Source organism: Drosophila santomea, chromosome 3R (genome assembly GCF_016746245.2).
Source record: "Drosophila santomea strain STO CAGO 1482 chromosome 3R, Prin_Dsan_1.1, whole genome shotgun sequence".
NCBI lineage: Eukaryota > Metazoa > Arthropoda > Insecta > Diptera > Drosophilidae > Drosophila > Drosophila santomea.
The window spans coordinates 5,585,567-5,598,424 of record NC_053019.2 but is presented as its reverse complement, the minus strand read 5'-3'; the positions used below and the strand labels follow the sequence as shown (position 1 = coordinate 5,598,424).

The 12,858-nt window shown below is 38.7% G+C and overlaps 3 protein-coding genes across 3 annotated transcripts; all 3 read right to left on the bottom strand.

Annotated features, from left to right (window-relative positions):
- Positions 1-122: 122 nt before the first annotated feature.
- On the bottom strand, positions 123-630 carry LOC122756518. The gene is made up of 3 exons (XM_044006341.1): positions 475-630; positions 288-397; positions 123-224 (listed from the first exon to the last, which is right to left on the bottom strand). Exons 1-3 carry the CDS (start codon positions 628-630, stop codon positions 188-190), a joined length of 303 nt encoding a protein of 100 aa, XP_043862276.1. The 3' UTR covers positions 123-187.
- Positions 631-7,066: 6,436 nt separating this feature from the next.
- Positions 7,067-9,806, bottom strand: LOC120453752 (protein Turandot Z-like). Its single transcript, XM_044006447.1, has 3 exons — positions 9,590-9,806; positions 7,413-7,575; positions 7,067-7,358 (listed from the first exon to the last, which is right to left on the bottom strand). Exons 2-3 carry the CDS (start codon positions 7,433-7,435, stop codon positions 7,067-7,069), a joined length of 315 nt encoding a protein of 104 aa, XP_043862382.1. The 5' UTR covers positions 7,436-7,575; positions 9,590-9,806.
- Positions 9,807-11,095: 1,289 nt separating this feature from the next.
- Positions 11,096-11,620, bottom strand: LOC120452994 (protein Turandot Z). The gene is made up of 2 exons (XM_039637497.1): positions 11,584-11,620; positions 11,096-11,529 (listed from the first exon to the last, which is right to left on the bottom strand). Exons 1-2 carry the CDS (start codon positions 11,604-11,606, stop codon positions 11,127-11,129), a joined length of 426 nt encoding a protein of 141 aa, XP_039493431.1. The 5' UTR covers positions 11,607-11,620; the 3' UTR covers positions 11,096-11,126.
- Positions 11,621-12,858: the final 1,238 nt, after the last annotated feature.

Sequence of the window (12,858 nt, the reverse complement as noted above, 5' to 3'; positions counted from 1 at the left end):
AAAACATTCAAACTTACGTCGCATATTTCATTTCTTTTTATTTTTGATATATTTTGATAAAGCGAGCAGAATGAGTACATTTTTAAATTTATTTTTAAAGTCAAGTGCAATGCTAACAATATTTTGCCACTGAAGTTGATCTCCGAACATTTGTATGTTTAATTTGAGATTGTCACTTGTTTTAATGCTAATCAAGAGGATTCCACCCAACGCACAACTCTGTTCTTAGAATGTAAGCCCACTACATTTCCTTCAAAACTTAAATGGGTTATATGGAAAATGCTTACATGTGTAGAAATCCAAGAGGAAAGGCAACATCCACCCATGATAATGATGACGAGGTAAGGACGTCATTCGCCATCCTGGAGCAGCAGTTGTTGGAAAATTGCTTCGCATTCTGGAAGCGAGCATAAATATTGGCAATAATGCTGAGAACCGTGCCAGGTCATATCGCCCGGCATTGTTATAACTAACCGAGCACACAGAACATGGACACAGAGCAGACCCACGGCCGCTGGCAATTCCCTGAGACGTCTCTGCTGCCGTTCTAATAAATTCGATTAGTTTCTCGTTCACGAACACACACTCGCGTATCGGACGTGAATTATTGATTCGTCCCTCGGCTCTCATAGCTTCATTAATAATTTCTCGATGGCATTTAAAAGAGGAGAAACTTTGTGACTGAAACGAGAGCCGCGGGCGGAAATTTTAATGAAAAAACCAAAGCGTAATCGACTTTAAGCCCCGCAAAATGCCATCGACAGCACCATTTTTGTACTTTGGTTTGCAAAAGAATGAAATTCAATTGGAATAAATGGCAAGAAAACCTCAAAAAGGCTGCAGCTTTGCATTACAAATAAGAGTAAGTAACAACAAAAATCGCAGTCTTAAACGAAAAGCCGCCGGTCTACATAAAATGGCTGTCAGGGGAAACGGAAGCGGAAATCAGTCGCATTTAAATTTGTCGAAAAGGAAAGAAGAGAAAATAAGAAAGAAAGCTAGTTTTGGCAAGCCGAAGCGTATAAGCCCTTGAAGTAATTATACATTAAAAAACTTGTGTGTACCATATAAAACACAATATGATCTAAAACACCGAAATTATAATTTCTTTTATATTACTTTCAAAGGACAAAGTAACACCGAAAACATATGTATGTTGTCTGAAATCTGGTGTATAACAAAGTTAATCACTTAATAGTTAGAGACAACATTTCTTTTCTTATATTGTCAGTTAATATTTCGTCGTTTATTTTGGCATCTTTATGTCATAGACGTCCGATTTTGATCAAATTAAAACTGAAATTCAATGTTTCAATGACGTAAAAAACCACATTTTTCCCTTATTATTCTTATCTATATTTATTTATATAAATAAAATTAGTTGTCTGATATGAGCCGTTCCGACTTACAAACTGTCAGAGAAAGGGGAAGGAGTCCTTTTGAAGGAGTTTTATGAATTTGGTTTTAAAAAAAAAGGGAACCTAATATGTGTAGATACGCAGGGACAGAAAGACATGGCTATATGGACATGTCTGTGGAGGCTAATCATGAATTATATACTTTATATGGAGCATACGTCTCCTTTAATACGATATACTCTCGGCAAGGGTATCGAAATAACGCTGTTGTGTTAGCAAGCAAATTAGCTTTGAGATCCCAAAAAGGGGCATGACCGCTGTGGGTGGAGTAGCCTAACTGCCAATTGGCATGAAAACTCAGGCAAAATCAGAGCAAATGAAAGTAAGAAATCCAAGCGAAGTCACGAAACCATGAGAAGGCTTCTTCACAAAATGAAAATCCAGGAAGCCAGAAACACAGGCACACCAATCACATAAAGAAGACAGGGGGATAAAAAAGAGACCGCAATCTCCTTGTGCTCTACAATTTTTAACGTAGAACACATAAATTACGAATTTGTCACAAGAAATGTTTCTCTGTTAGCCGCTTTAAAAGGTGTTTTGCAGCAGGCACATGAAAGTAAATCACAGAGCCAAAAAAGTGAACGCAAGCTTAAAAACACAGAACCAGTGGGGGAGTGTGATAAAGGGAATTATTAGGACCGTCAACGGGGCGTATAAGTAATGTCGAGCCTTGGCTCTGCATGCAATCGGAGGAATCGTAATCCCCGTGCTTATCAAGAGTAAACAACGTTCTAATGTTAAATAATGAAAGTTGTTCGAACGAAAGCGAAATTTTCGCTTAAGGTGTTGAATAATCGTTGAGCTCAGCTGTAAACAAAATAAAACATATTATTTTTCTGAACGACAATTATATGTGCTTGCAATTTCTTATTAATTCTTTGGAAAATAACTGCTACCATGCATATTCAACAAAAGACTAGTTAGAAACTATCTGAAGCACCTGCCACCGACCCAGTTTGTGTGCTCTAGTTTCAATTGCACTTGCCAAACTTTTCGTATTTCGTTAAATTTACCATGCTGCTTAGGTCAGTTGCGAAGCGAGCTTTCCGCCCAAAGGAAGAAGGAGAAAATTCGGGAAAGCGGACTGATTGCGCAAAAAAAATATAAAAGAAGGTGGGCAAAACAAAATGGGGCGTGCCATCATCTACAGATATGTTCACTTGCTCACAATCAAATACCTGACCTGGGCAAAATATAGTATATACTTACTTGCTCTTGGAATCGAATTTGCAATTTTCCACACGTTGCACTCTCTGTGCAATCATTCGTTTGTACATACCACCGCTTACAAATAATGTCGCACTTGGTTTCAGTAGATGATAATGTAATTAAAATGTCATTTGCCGTGGCAAACAAGTGATACTCGTATACATTCAATTATCGGTGAGTGAATTCGGTAATGGAATTCAAGCTACGTTCGAATTGAAATTCGAAGATTTCTCGCAAATATTTAATTAAATTCATTCGTTTTTCGCCGGATGAGTGTATAATGAAATTTTCCATCCGCAGTTATCAATGCCGCCGGGAAATGACTGCCAACGGTCAGGCAAATAAAAATGTAGGTATGTACATATATATACAAATAAATTCAATCAGTTGACCGACCTTACACAGTGGCCAACGGTTAAATGAAGTATACGACACGGTGCCCCAGCACAACAATGTAGACTGAGGCGAAAAATAAACAGAGAAAAGGCAACAATAAGCACTTTTAACTTTGATGTTTGATTTCGGAGCAATTTGCAAAGTCAAACAGACCCAAACGCCGCATTTCACCACCAATGGACGACGAACAACGGCCACAATGTGTAGTACACAATATATTGTACATATAATACAGCAGCTTTCATTTATTGACTTTTTCCAGTCTTCCAACGTCCGGGAAAGTTTCTTGCAGTAGTCGCCATAAAGCGCACGCAGCCAGGAGGTTGAAATTTATGATATTTTAGGGACTCACGCAGAGTAGGCCAGACCAGACCAAGGTCCAATAAATCATTAAATATGATCCCGCAGGCCGGCAGCCGATTCAGGTAGGGACTGGAACTGCGCAGGGCCCACCTGATGTTCACATCAACGTGTCCCGGCTGCCCTGCGAGGTTGGGAAGAAGTATTTATCAGAGAAATAACGACCTGAAATTTCCGTCCACCGGTGCACTGCATCGATAATGATGTTTTTGGGCTTATCAAAGTGAAATATATTTTCGCACTCCAACTAAATTATTCAATTAGCAGTTGCCGGACGAGGCCAACGCTCGATTTCCATAGTCGATCAATAAGTGGGAGTATCTGCTTATCGGGGCGGAGCAGCCGGGGTCACCAAGGAGTGACCTTCAAACATCCTTTCACACATTTTCCCTCGACTGGTACGGTGCGCACAGCTCTGTGTAATTTTTTAAATGCCTCGCATTAAGTATAAAAAATGTAATAGGTTTCCTTTATGGGTCGCACGCCTGGACGATGTTCAGGGTTTTCCCGCCAACGACAAAAAGTATAAAAGGGGTTGCCCGAGGGACTGGGTGGGTTGAAACAAATTTCAGCATTTTATGACAGCATTCGAATCGATAAGCAGTTTGAAGCCTTTCAGATTTCAATTGTTTCGCTTCTCTTTATTGTCGCCGGCGAAATTTTTTATGATAACCAAATTCATTTCGGTGCCATCAAAAATGAATGAAATGGTTTTGAAGGATGTAGAGTTCTTTCCAGAGAAGGAGTCTCATTATGGCCCGTAAAAGATTGATACACACTGTTCAGAATGGGGGAAAGACGCAATTATTAGACATGCAAATGCATCCTGTCCCAAAGAAACCATAAAAAGGCCAACAGAAAGCTAAATACACAACTCGCCTCCATTTATAATAAACTTCATCTGCATATTTTCATCTGGTTATTTTCATGACTTTTAAATAGCCGTAGACCGCTTCCAAGTGGTCCGGCTCAAATAATTTATTAATGCACAAATGCCGCTGCCAACTTTTTAATTTTTATTATTATTGCAGGCGGTTGAAACCTCGCAAAGCCAAAAGAGACATGCGGAAGGTCAAAGCCGAAGGGCCGGAAGAAAACCAAAGCGGCTGAGCAAAATGGCTAAGTAATATTAAAAATGAAGATGGCCCCAAACGAAGCTCGGATGCTCTGGGCCCTTTAGTAAAATCTGAAAAATACACCAATTTTAAAAAAATAATTTGGGATATAGCCAATAAATTCGCCTCCATCGGGAAACTTTGTTAAAGAGGTCGAACCACTCTTAGTGCTGCATAAACTTTTAAAAACTACCTATTTTCTTCTGAAAGGCAAGAGAGAAAAGTGCACTTCTCGAACTTTTCAACAAGGTATTCTATTTTATGGATCAATAAAAATTGAAAGAATGCAAAGACTTCGCACAAAGGTATTTAATTCAACTTCCCGCGGAAAATGGGTTCCGCATCCATCTCCTCGGTTTCGCAGTCAACATTATTCGCCATAAAATCAAGACATTAATCAGTGATGCCATTTGGGACTCCATCACTGTTCAGCATTGAGACCGAATACTTTCACAATCGAGCACGAGGCTATTAAAAATCCAGTGAAATCTTCTAATTAAAAGATATACTACCGTCTTGAGTCGCCGATTCGATGCCGAAAAGTAAGAGAAACTGAAGAGCGAGGTGGCCGAGACGGGCTTGAGGTCCTTGCCTAATCCTCGGCTACTTATGGCCCGGCTTGAACGTCTTTCGGTTCGCTTTTGCTGGTTTTTAGGGCTTTGTGCTCCCTCAACACGGTTTTATGGCCCTGGGCTCTTGAAATTAGCGCGTCCGCCATTCAAGGACGAGTCCAGCCACCCTCCCAGCAGCTAGGCTGTCATATTGATTTTTCGCTTTTCGGCCAAACTCTGTGGGAACGGACCTGGCATCATAATTGAGGTCGCAATCTGCGTCGTGCAGCGCTAATTAATTTTTATTGGCTTTAAAGAAAATATTTCATTATTTTTCCTCAGACAACTTTATGTGTTTGCCGACCTCTTAAGAATTTAAATTTTTTAGAGGTGAACTGAAAGTTTTGTTCCAAGCCAGAGACTTGTTCCCTGCTCTATTTGCTCTTTTACTTTTGGAAAAACAGCTAAATGTAAAATTGTATTTCGTTCATATCTCTTTCATTTTGGCAACGTGTCAAGGACAAGTTAAATTTGTAGAATTTCACTCGACGGCCGAAAAGAAACCTTAAATCTTGGGGACAACTTTTCCAGCAACTTTATAGTTAGATTAAAAGCATTTCCCAACAAAATGGAAAAGTTGCTCCTCCGGTTGGCTGTATCTATATAGAATTGTAGGTGGATGAGTATTTGTGTGCTTTATTCCTATGTGTGGTAAACAGCCAGAAAGTCGATTTGGTTGGCAGTCAAAATGGAAGTGGTGACTAGATGAAGCAAACCACTGCCGGCGGCAATAAAAATCTATTACATACATACATGTGAGACACAACTTTGATTTTACGAACTGTCAAGCTGCACAAACACAGATACACAGAGAGAGACCTAGATGCGCACACAGCTCATACATATTTATGTATGTATCTGAATTTCGCTGCTGGCAAAGTGAAATAGGAATCGATGCTTAAACCTTTGCTGACGAGCTCAAAGCATATGCATTGCTTTTATGACGCTTCGCCAAAGGACATGATGGGGCCTCATCTTCTTGAAGTATTCCATATATGTATAATGTAATAAACGTTAGGCACTCCATGCCACGTTAAATTCCAAACATCAAAGTCGAACAGTTGATGAGAAATTTGGCATTTCAAAAACACTTGCGCTACAACATCTTACTGCATTAGTTTTAGCTAAAGCGGCTTTTGACAGAGATATATGTATATAATTCCATGTTCTAAACCCTGCATACACTTACACAAGTCCTCATACAAAGGTCAAGAGTCAACTTTTCGAATTCATTTGTCTGGGAAGCTCTTGAACATCTGTTTTTTGTTTTTTAAATAGCTTAGAAGGCATTTCGTAGACAGGTATTTTAAAAATTAGCAACAAAGTTTGTGGAAAACCATCTTTTTCATGGATGACGTTCTAAATTTGTTCATCATGTCGGAAAACTGAATTATCTTTTATCTAATATCGGTTTATCCTCATGATGGAGTCAATCGGACCTCAAAAAAATCTCCTCAATAGCGAAACTGAGAAACTGAGAGATGATTAAAATATCTTCAATAATAGAGTATTAGCTTATTAAAGATTGATATATCTGAAAGATTATTTACACCGTCATTTATTTTGTACCATTTAGACTTCTGAATTTATTTATTATTACCGGACCATTTGAGATATGACTCATTTCTGTGGATTTATGAAATTTTCTAGCATTTTACTCTTTGGCTAATTTAAAAAATATTTAAATATACTTTTAGTTACGGATTTTGCAATTTTCACAGCGATATCCTTAGCATTCTTCTTCACTCATCAGGAACTCATCAGAATTTTCTTACTGCATCATTAATCTTCTCTTGGCGGCACTCCATCGACGACATTCTTTCTTTTAAATCATTACTTGATTCATTCAGCTAATTTAAAAATATTAAATATACTTTTAGTTACGGATTTTGCAATTTCACAGCGATATCCTTAGCATTCTTCTTCACTCATCAGGAACCTCATCAGCAATTTCTTACTGCATCATTAATTCTTCCTCCTTGGTGGGCACTCCATCGATGACCACATTCTTTCTTTTAAAATCATTGACTTCTGAATTCAGTTGAGCTTCTCTTAACAAATCTGATCCCTTCTGGCCCTTGAACTTATCATAAATTTCGATGACTTCATATGCGATTTTCAGCTGGGTGTTGGCATCATTAGATTGGTGACTTCGGCGCTGAAGTTGCTGGAGCCTGTTGAAATCTGCACCCAGCATTCTAGCATTTCCGTTTCCCGTAAGGCAGAAGAGCACAGCCAGGACAAAGCTGAAATTCAAACCGAATTATTTTTTCGTGGATTCAATATAGTGCTTGACTTACCTTAGTCGGATGGCAAAATACATCTTTACTTTCTTTACTTGAGATGGCAGCACTGAATAGGGAAACTATCTACAATTATTGTGAATCCCTGAGAACTCTCTGGGTCAGTAAATGCAACTGACAACATTAATTTTTTCCTTACTGACATATGGCTCTTGATGTTCTATGCAAAGTACAGCGGTAATATATTAATAACAGCATCATAACTTATCATATAGAAATTCATTTATCTGGGAAGCTCTTGAACATCTGTTCTTTAAATAGCTAAGAAGGCATTGCGTTGTCTAATATTTGAAAAATGATCAACAAAGTTGGTGGAAATCCATCTTTTTCACGGATGAAGGAGAAAAGTTTTTAATTTGTTCATCATGCCGGCAAACTGAATTATCTTTCAACGCGGTGGTGCTAATATCGGATTATCCTCCTGATGGCCAGAAATTCAATCCAACTTGTGTTGTTTCTTAATGCCATCATGTGCAGAGAGCGCAAAATCACATGAATGGCGCAACTTTTCCCGGCGTTTATGTAAAATTTTGAGTTAATTAGTTTGATTTCATGCTTCAAGTGTCGAGCACCCACTACGGATTGCCAATTCCATTTGCCAACTCATTAAAACTTCTCCAAGTTCGCTTGCTCCCCAGTTGCGCAATGCCTCGGCAAATTGCAAACGCTTTCTGTGGACTTTCGCAAATGAATGTCAAAACAGAAAGTATTCAAATGGCATATCTGAATAGGGACCTGTGTGCCCCTGGGGCCATCTTATCAACGCAAATTAATTGGTAGAGTCCTTTGCTGGCGAGCAGAACTTATCAATTAGTTCCGCCAAGACTTAATAAACCGTGCCATTCTAATTAAAAAGTGGAATAGTATTGTGAAATCCACAATGTATTTCGGATAAAAGGTGTACACTTCATCTAATCTATTAGTAAATATCTTAAAAATACTTACTTTCCTTGCCTTAAACTGAGGAGATTTGATGGAATCCCTATTCATGGCACCTGCATTTTGGGTTCCTCAACATGACGGAATTAAAACCTGTCGGACAAGCTGAATATGAGGTTTGTCTCATTTAGCAAGGTTGCGAAACGTACATGCATGAAAAACTTAACAACTGAATCAGGAGGAGAACTACATGACAGCAATGTAAATGCGATATGTAATATGTAATTTCATTGCGCCGACCATGACAATGGATGATGGTGACGGCGATGATGTCGGTGCTGCGGACAAGGATGCGGATAATTGTAAAATACCATCCAAACGAGGATGCCCGTGTCAATGTCAATGTACAGAGCACAGAATTCACAATACTCGGCCACCGACATGTGGCTCTGATTAGTGCGGTTCAGCGACATCAGCAATCAATTTTAATGCATGTCAGCACCCAGGATGTGAGTGTGCGAGTGGGTGAGCAAGGACACGGCCGTAATTAAGAGCCCATCAACGCACTAGTTGTTAATAATTCTCGATTTCCCGATGCTGACAGAGTCGAGGAGCTTGGGAGGATGCCTAAGGAGTCTCCATACTGCTCCGTTCCATTCCATTTCATCAACGGCCTCAATTGCCGCCAGGGAACAATTTGAGCGAAACTTGGCTGGCATCCGAGGACTCAGCTCAGCTCCCTGAGCTGACAATAAATATTTTCGCTGTGCTGACAGGCTGAAAATCAATACATACTTTTAGGACAACACTCTCGCAGATACACACAAAACTTCGGTATACATTTTCATTCGGCACTGCCTGCACTGTGAAAACCGAATAAGCCACCGAATTGCATCCACTCAACATCAAACTGTGCACAAGTGAAATAAATTTAATTACGGCAGAAGGATACAGGCAACGTTAGTCGCCAATTCTAAATGAATAAGTGCAGAATGGCCGTACATTTTGGGTTGTCACCAAATGGAGAATGCAGATAATATACTGGCATTTGAATAATTTCCCAAATTAAGGATGGAAGAATTTAAGCATCCAAAGGTTGCACTTCTTGTTTAACAGAAATTTACTTGTATTTAGTAAAATGATTTGTTTTAATTAGTTTTGCAGTAAAGATAGAAGATACGTATTTTTATTAAACATTTACTTTAAAGATACCTTTCCCTTTTGTTACTTTGCAAAAAAAGTCAATTTATAAATGAACTAAACTACATGCAAGTTCTCAAGAAAAATCAATTCACCTTAAGAACTCCTTCATTTCGGTTATCGAAAGAGAATCATTTGGCCTGAAGAAAATCTCACCTGAAGAAAATCTCAAACTGTCAGTCTGCGGACGCCCGCCACTTCCTTCGTTTGGACATTTAGCCCCCAAAATACCCAACTCAATTTTCAATCTAATACGACAAAATTGTAAAAAAAAAGCAGGGAATGAAGAGACAAGCAAAGGGTCCTGAAATGGAGGCAACAAAACCTAAAGTAATTTCGCCATCACCAAATCTGTGGCATATTACACGGGACACAGGCGAAAGTTGCCAAGAGAAATCTGATCCACTTAGTTGCCAAGAGAAAGCAATAAATTCTTATGAAAACAGTTGAGGAGCAGTGACACGTCTCTGTGTGAAATGAATTGAACTTTTGGTCAACGTGGAAATTGCACTAATATCTGGCCCTGTAACCAATGAACAGATGAGCCTCAAGATCTGGCCCTAGGAGGTAACAAGTTTTCGTGCCTCTTCAATATTTATGAGTTGGACGAGAGACAACTTTGCAGGGGAAGAAGTGGGGAATGAAAATAAAGTGCAAAGATGTCGGCCTTTTTATGTATTAAGTCCCGCGAGGACACTTTGCCAAAACAAAGCTCAAAAATTTCGGTCCAAATTCTGGCCGGTAACAGGAAATCTTTAAGACAGCAACTACAACGCAAAACAAGAGAGAACGCTAGAGTTCCCCGACTATCTGATACCCGTTACTCAGCTAGTGGAAGTGCGAAGGAGAGTCTTCCACACTGACTGTTTTTGGTGGTTTGTGGGCGTTAATGTGGGCGTAGCACAAAGTTTTTTGGGAAATCGATAGAAATTTACAAGACTAATACAAAAATGAAAATGTGGGCGTGGCAGTTTTGAGAGGTTTGTGGACGTTAGAGTAGGCGTGGCAACATGAATCAACATGTCTCTGGAGTCTTAGTCTCAACTTTGTAGCTTTTGTAGATCCTGAGATCTCGACGTCTTACGGACGGACAGACGGACGGACAGACGGACGGACATGGCCATATCGACTCGGCTATTGATCCTGATCAAGAATATATATACTTTATATGGTCGGAAACGCTTTCTTCTGCCTGTTACATACTTTTCAACGAATCTAGTATACACTTTTAATCTACGAGTAATGGGTATAAATATTAAACACAGGTTGAGGCCAGTCAGACTTACACATGGGAAAAGAACGAAGTTAAACTACATTTTATAAGTAACTATATCATATAAGTAATGCGAATCTTTTTCGGCATGTGTTGAGAGTTTTTAACAACTAATTAAGGTAAAAATTCGAAATATCGGACCTCAAAAAATCTTTTAAGTATCGAAACTGTGAGATGATTTATATATCTTCAATAATAGAGTATTTGCTTATTAAAGATTCATATATGTGAAAGATTATTTACACCGTCATTTCTTTTGTACCATTAGACTTCTGGTTTTATTTATTATTACCGGACCATTTGAGATATGACTCATTTCTGTGTGGATTTATGAAATTTTCTAGCATTTTACTCTTTGGCTAATTTAAAAAATATTTAAATATACTTTTAGTTACGGATTTTGCAATTTTCACAACGATATCCTTAGCATTCTTCTTCACTTCATCAGGAATCTCATCAGAAATTTTCTTAGCTACATCATTAATTTTTCCTCCTTGGGCGGGCACTCCATCGATGACCACATTCTTTCTTTTAAAATCATTGACTTCTGAATTCAGTTGAGCTTCTCTTAACAAATCTGATCCCTTCTGGCCCTTGTACTTATCATAAATTTCGATGACTTCATATGCGATTTTCAGCTGGGTGTTGGCATCATTAGATTGGTGACTTCGGCGCTGAAGTTGCTGGAGCCTGTTGAAATCTGCACCCAGCATTCTAGCATTTCCGTTTCCCGTAAGGCAGAAGAGCACAGCCAGGACAAAGCTGAAATTCAAACCGAATTATTTTTTCGTGGATTCAATATAGTGCTTGACTTACCTTAGGCGGATGGCAAAATACATCTTTACTTTCTTTACTTGAGATGGGATGGTGAACTAATGTATGTGCATGGACAACTCTTCTTTTATAGGCAGCACTGAATAGGGAAGCTATCTACAATTATTGTGCAGGGATTCTGGGAACTCTTTGGGTCAGTAAAAGCAACTGATTACGAACTTTTCATGGAATTGATAACAATAAAGTTGTAACATTTCTTCATTAAATTCTGGAAATGATACAATATTTTTGCTTTCTTATCAGTTCTGGTTTAAGCACTTGTACTTAAACGCACAGAGTCCACATGTTAGTATGCTAACTTATTAAATTCTAACACAGCTTTAATATATTAGTAACAGCATCAAAACGTAACATATACATAAATATGATTTCATTTAAACTAAATAAGCTTTGGAAAAATATTTATTTTTTCTGTGCACTCCTGTGTTTGCGTCACGACGCAAAACTAAAACAAAACAGGACAAAAAGTCAGCGGCAAGTCGAGTCGGCAGCCCACGAGAAGGACATTAAATTAAGTCTCCTGCCAGGATGATCAAAGTTTTCCAACCGCACTGTTGCGCTATCTTCAGGTTGCATACATATGTGTACTTTTGCCCTTTACATGTGCTTAAGGAGCCCATTGTTGGTGTAATAAAATGGTGAAGGGCAAAGCCAAAACAGTAAGTCGACATGCAAAAAGGATACACGTTATAAAAAGCGCATAAACTTTGCCGAAAGTGACAAACAAAGAGGCCCACCTACATACACTGAAAAGTTGGGGGAATTTACAGTGTGAGGGGCCAAACAAAAGGTGGGCGAAATTGAAGCCGACTTGATGGGCTGTAAATGGCAAACTTTTCTTTTCGCATTTCCGGCCTCCGTATTTTTATCCGCACAGGTGCCAAAACTTTTTCACAATATGCGTGTGGCAAGGGAAACCACTCGAAAAGAGTCGAAGATAGGATAATTTAGGGAAGGAGGCGTGCTGAAGTATCTATCCATATCCACTGTAGTCCCACCGTTGTGCCTTATCTTTGCATTTGAAAGAGACTCTTGCTCATAAACAAACGAAATTGAATTTTCCACGAAAACAGTGTGGCTCGGGAAGGGAAAAACAGTTTTTGTTGCTTTTCTTTAGGTGTACATAGTATATTTAAGTTATGGGAATAGTTCTTCCAGGAATACAAAAACAGTTCCGACCTCTTATTTAAATAAAAATTTTAAAACATTTATACTAAACAAACATCGTTTTTATTAATTTTGAATAGAAATTACGTA

Bases quoted from the DNA above. Each gene is read 5' to 3' on its own strand.
- LOC120453752 (XM_044006447.1), bottom strand. From the start codon at position 7,435: ATGTATTTTGCCATCCGACTAAG. The intron at 7,359-7,412 runs GTAAGTCAAGCA...TTTGAATTTCAG, and splicing joins TATTTTGCCATCCGACTAAG to CTTTGTCCTGGCTGTGCTCT.
- LOC122756518 (XM_044006341.1), bottom strand. From the start codon at position 630: ATGAGAGCCGAGGGACGAATCAATAATTCACGTCCGATACGCGAGTGT. The intron at 398-474 runs GTTAGTTATAAC...GCTCGCTTCCAG, and splicing joins GTCCATGTTCTGTGTGCTCG to AATGCGAAGCAATTTTCCAA. The intron at 225-287 runs GTAAGCATTTTC...TTACATTCTAAG, and splicing joins CCTCTTGGATTTCTACACAT to AACAGAGTTGTGCGTTGGGT.
- LOC120452994 (XM_039637497.1), bottom strand. From the start codon at position 11,606: ATGTATTTTGCCATCCGCCTAAG. The intron at 11,530-11,583 runs GTAAGTCAAGCA...TTTGAATTTCAG, and splicing joins TATTTTGCCATCCGCCTAAG to CTTTGTCCTGGCTGTGCTCT.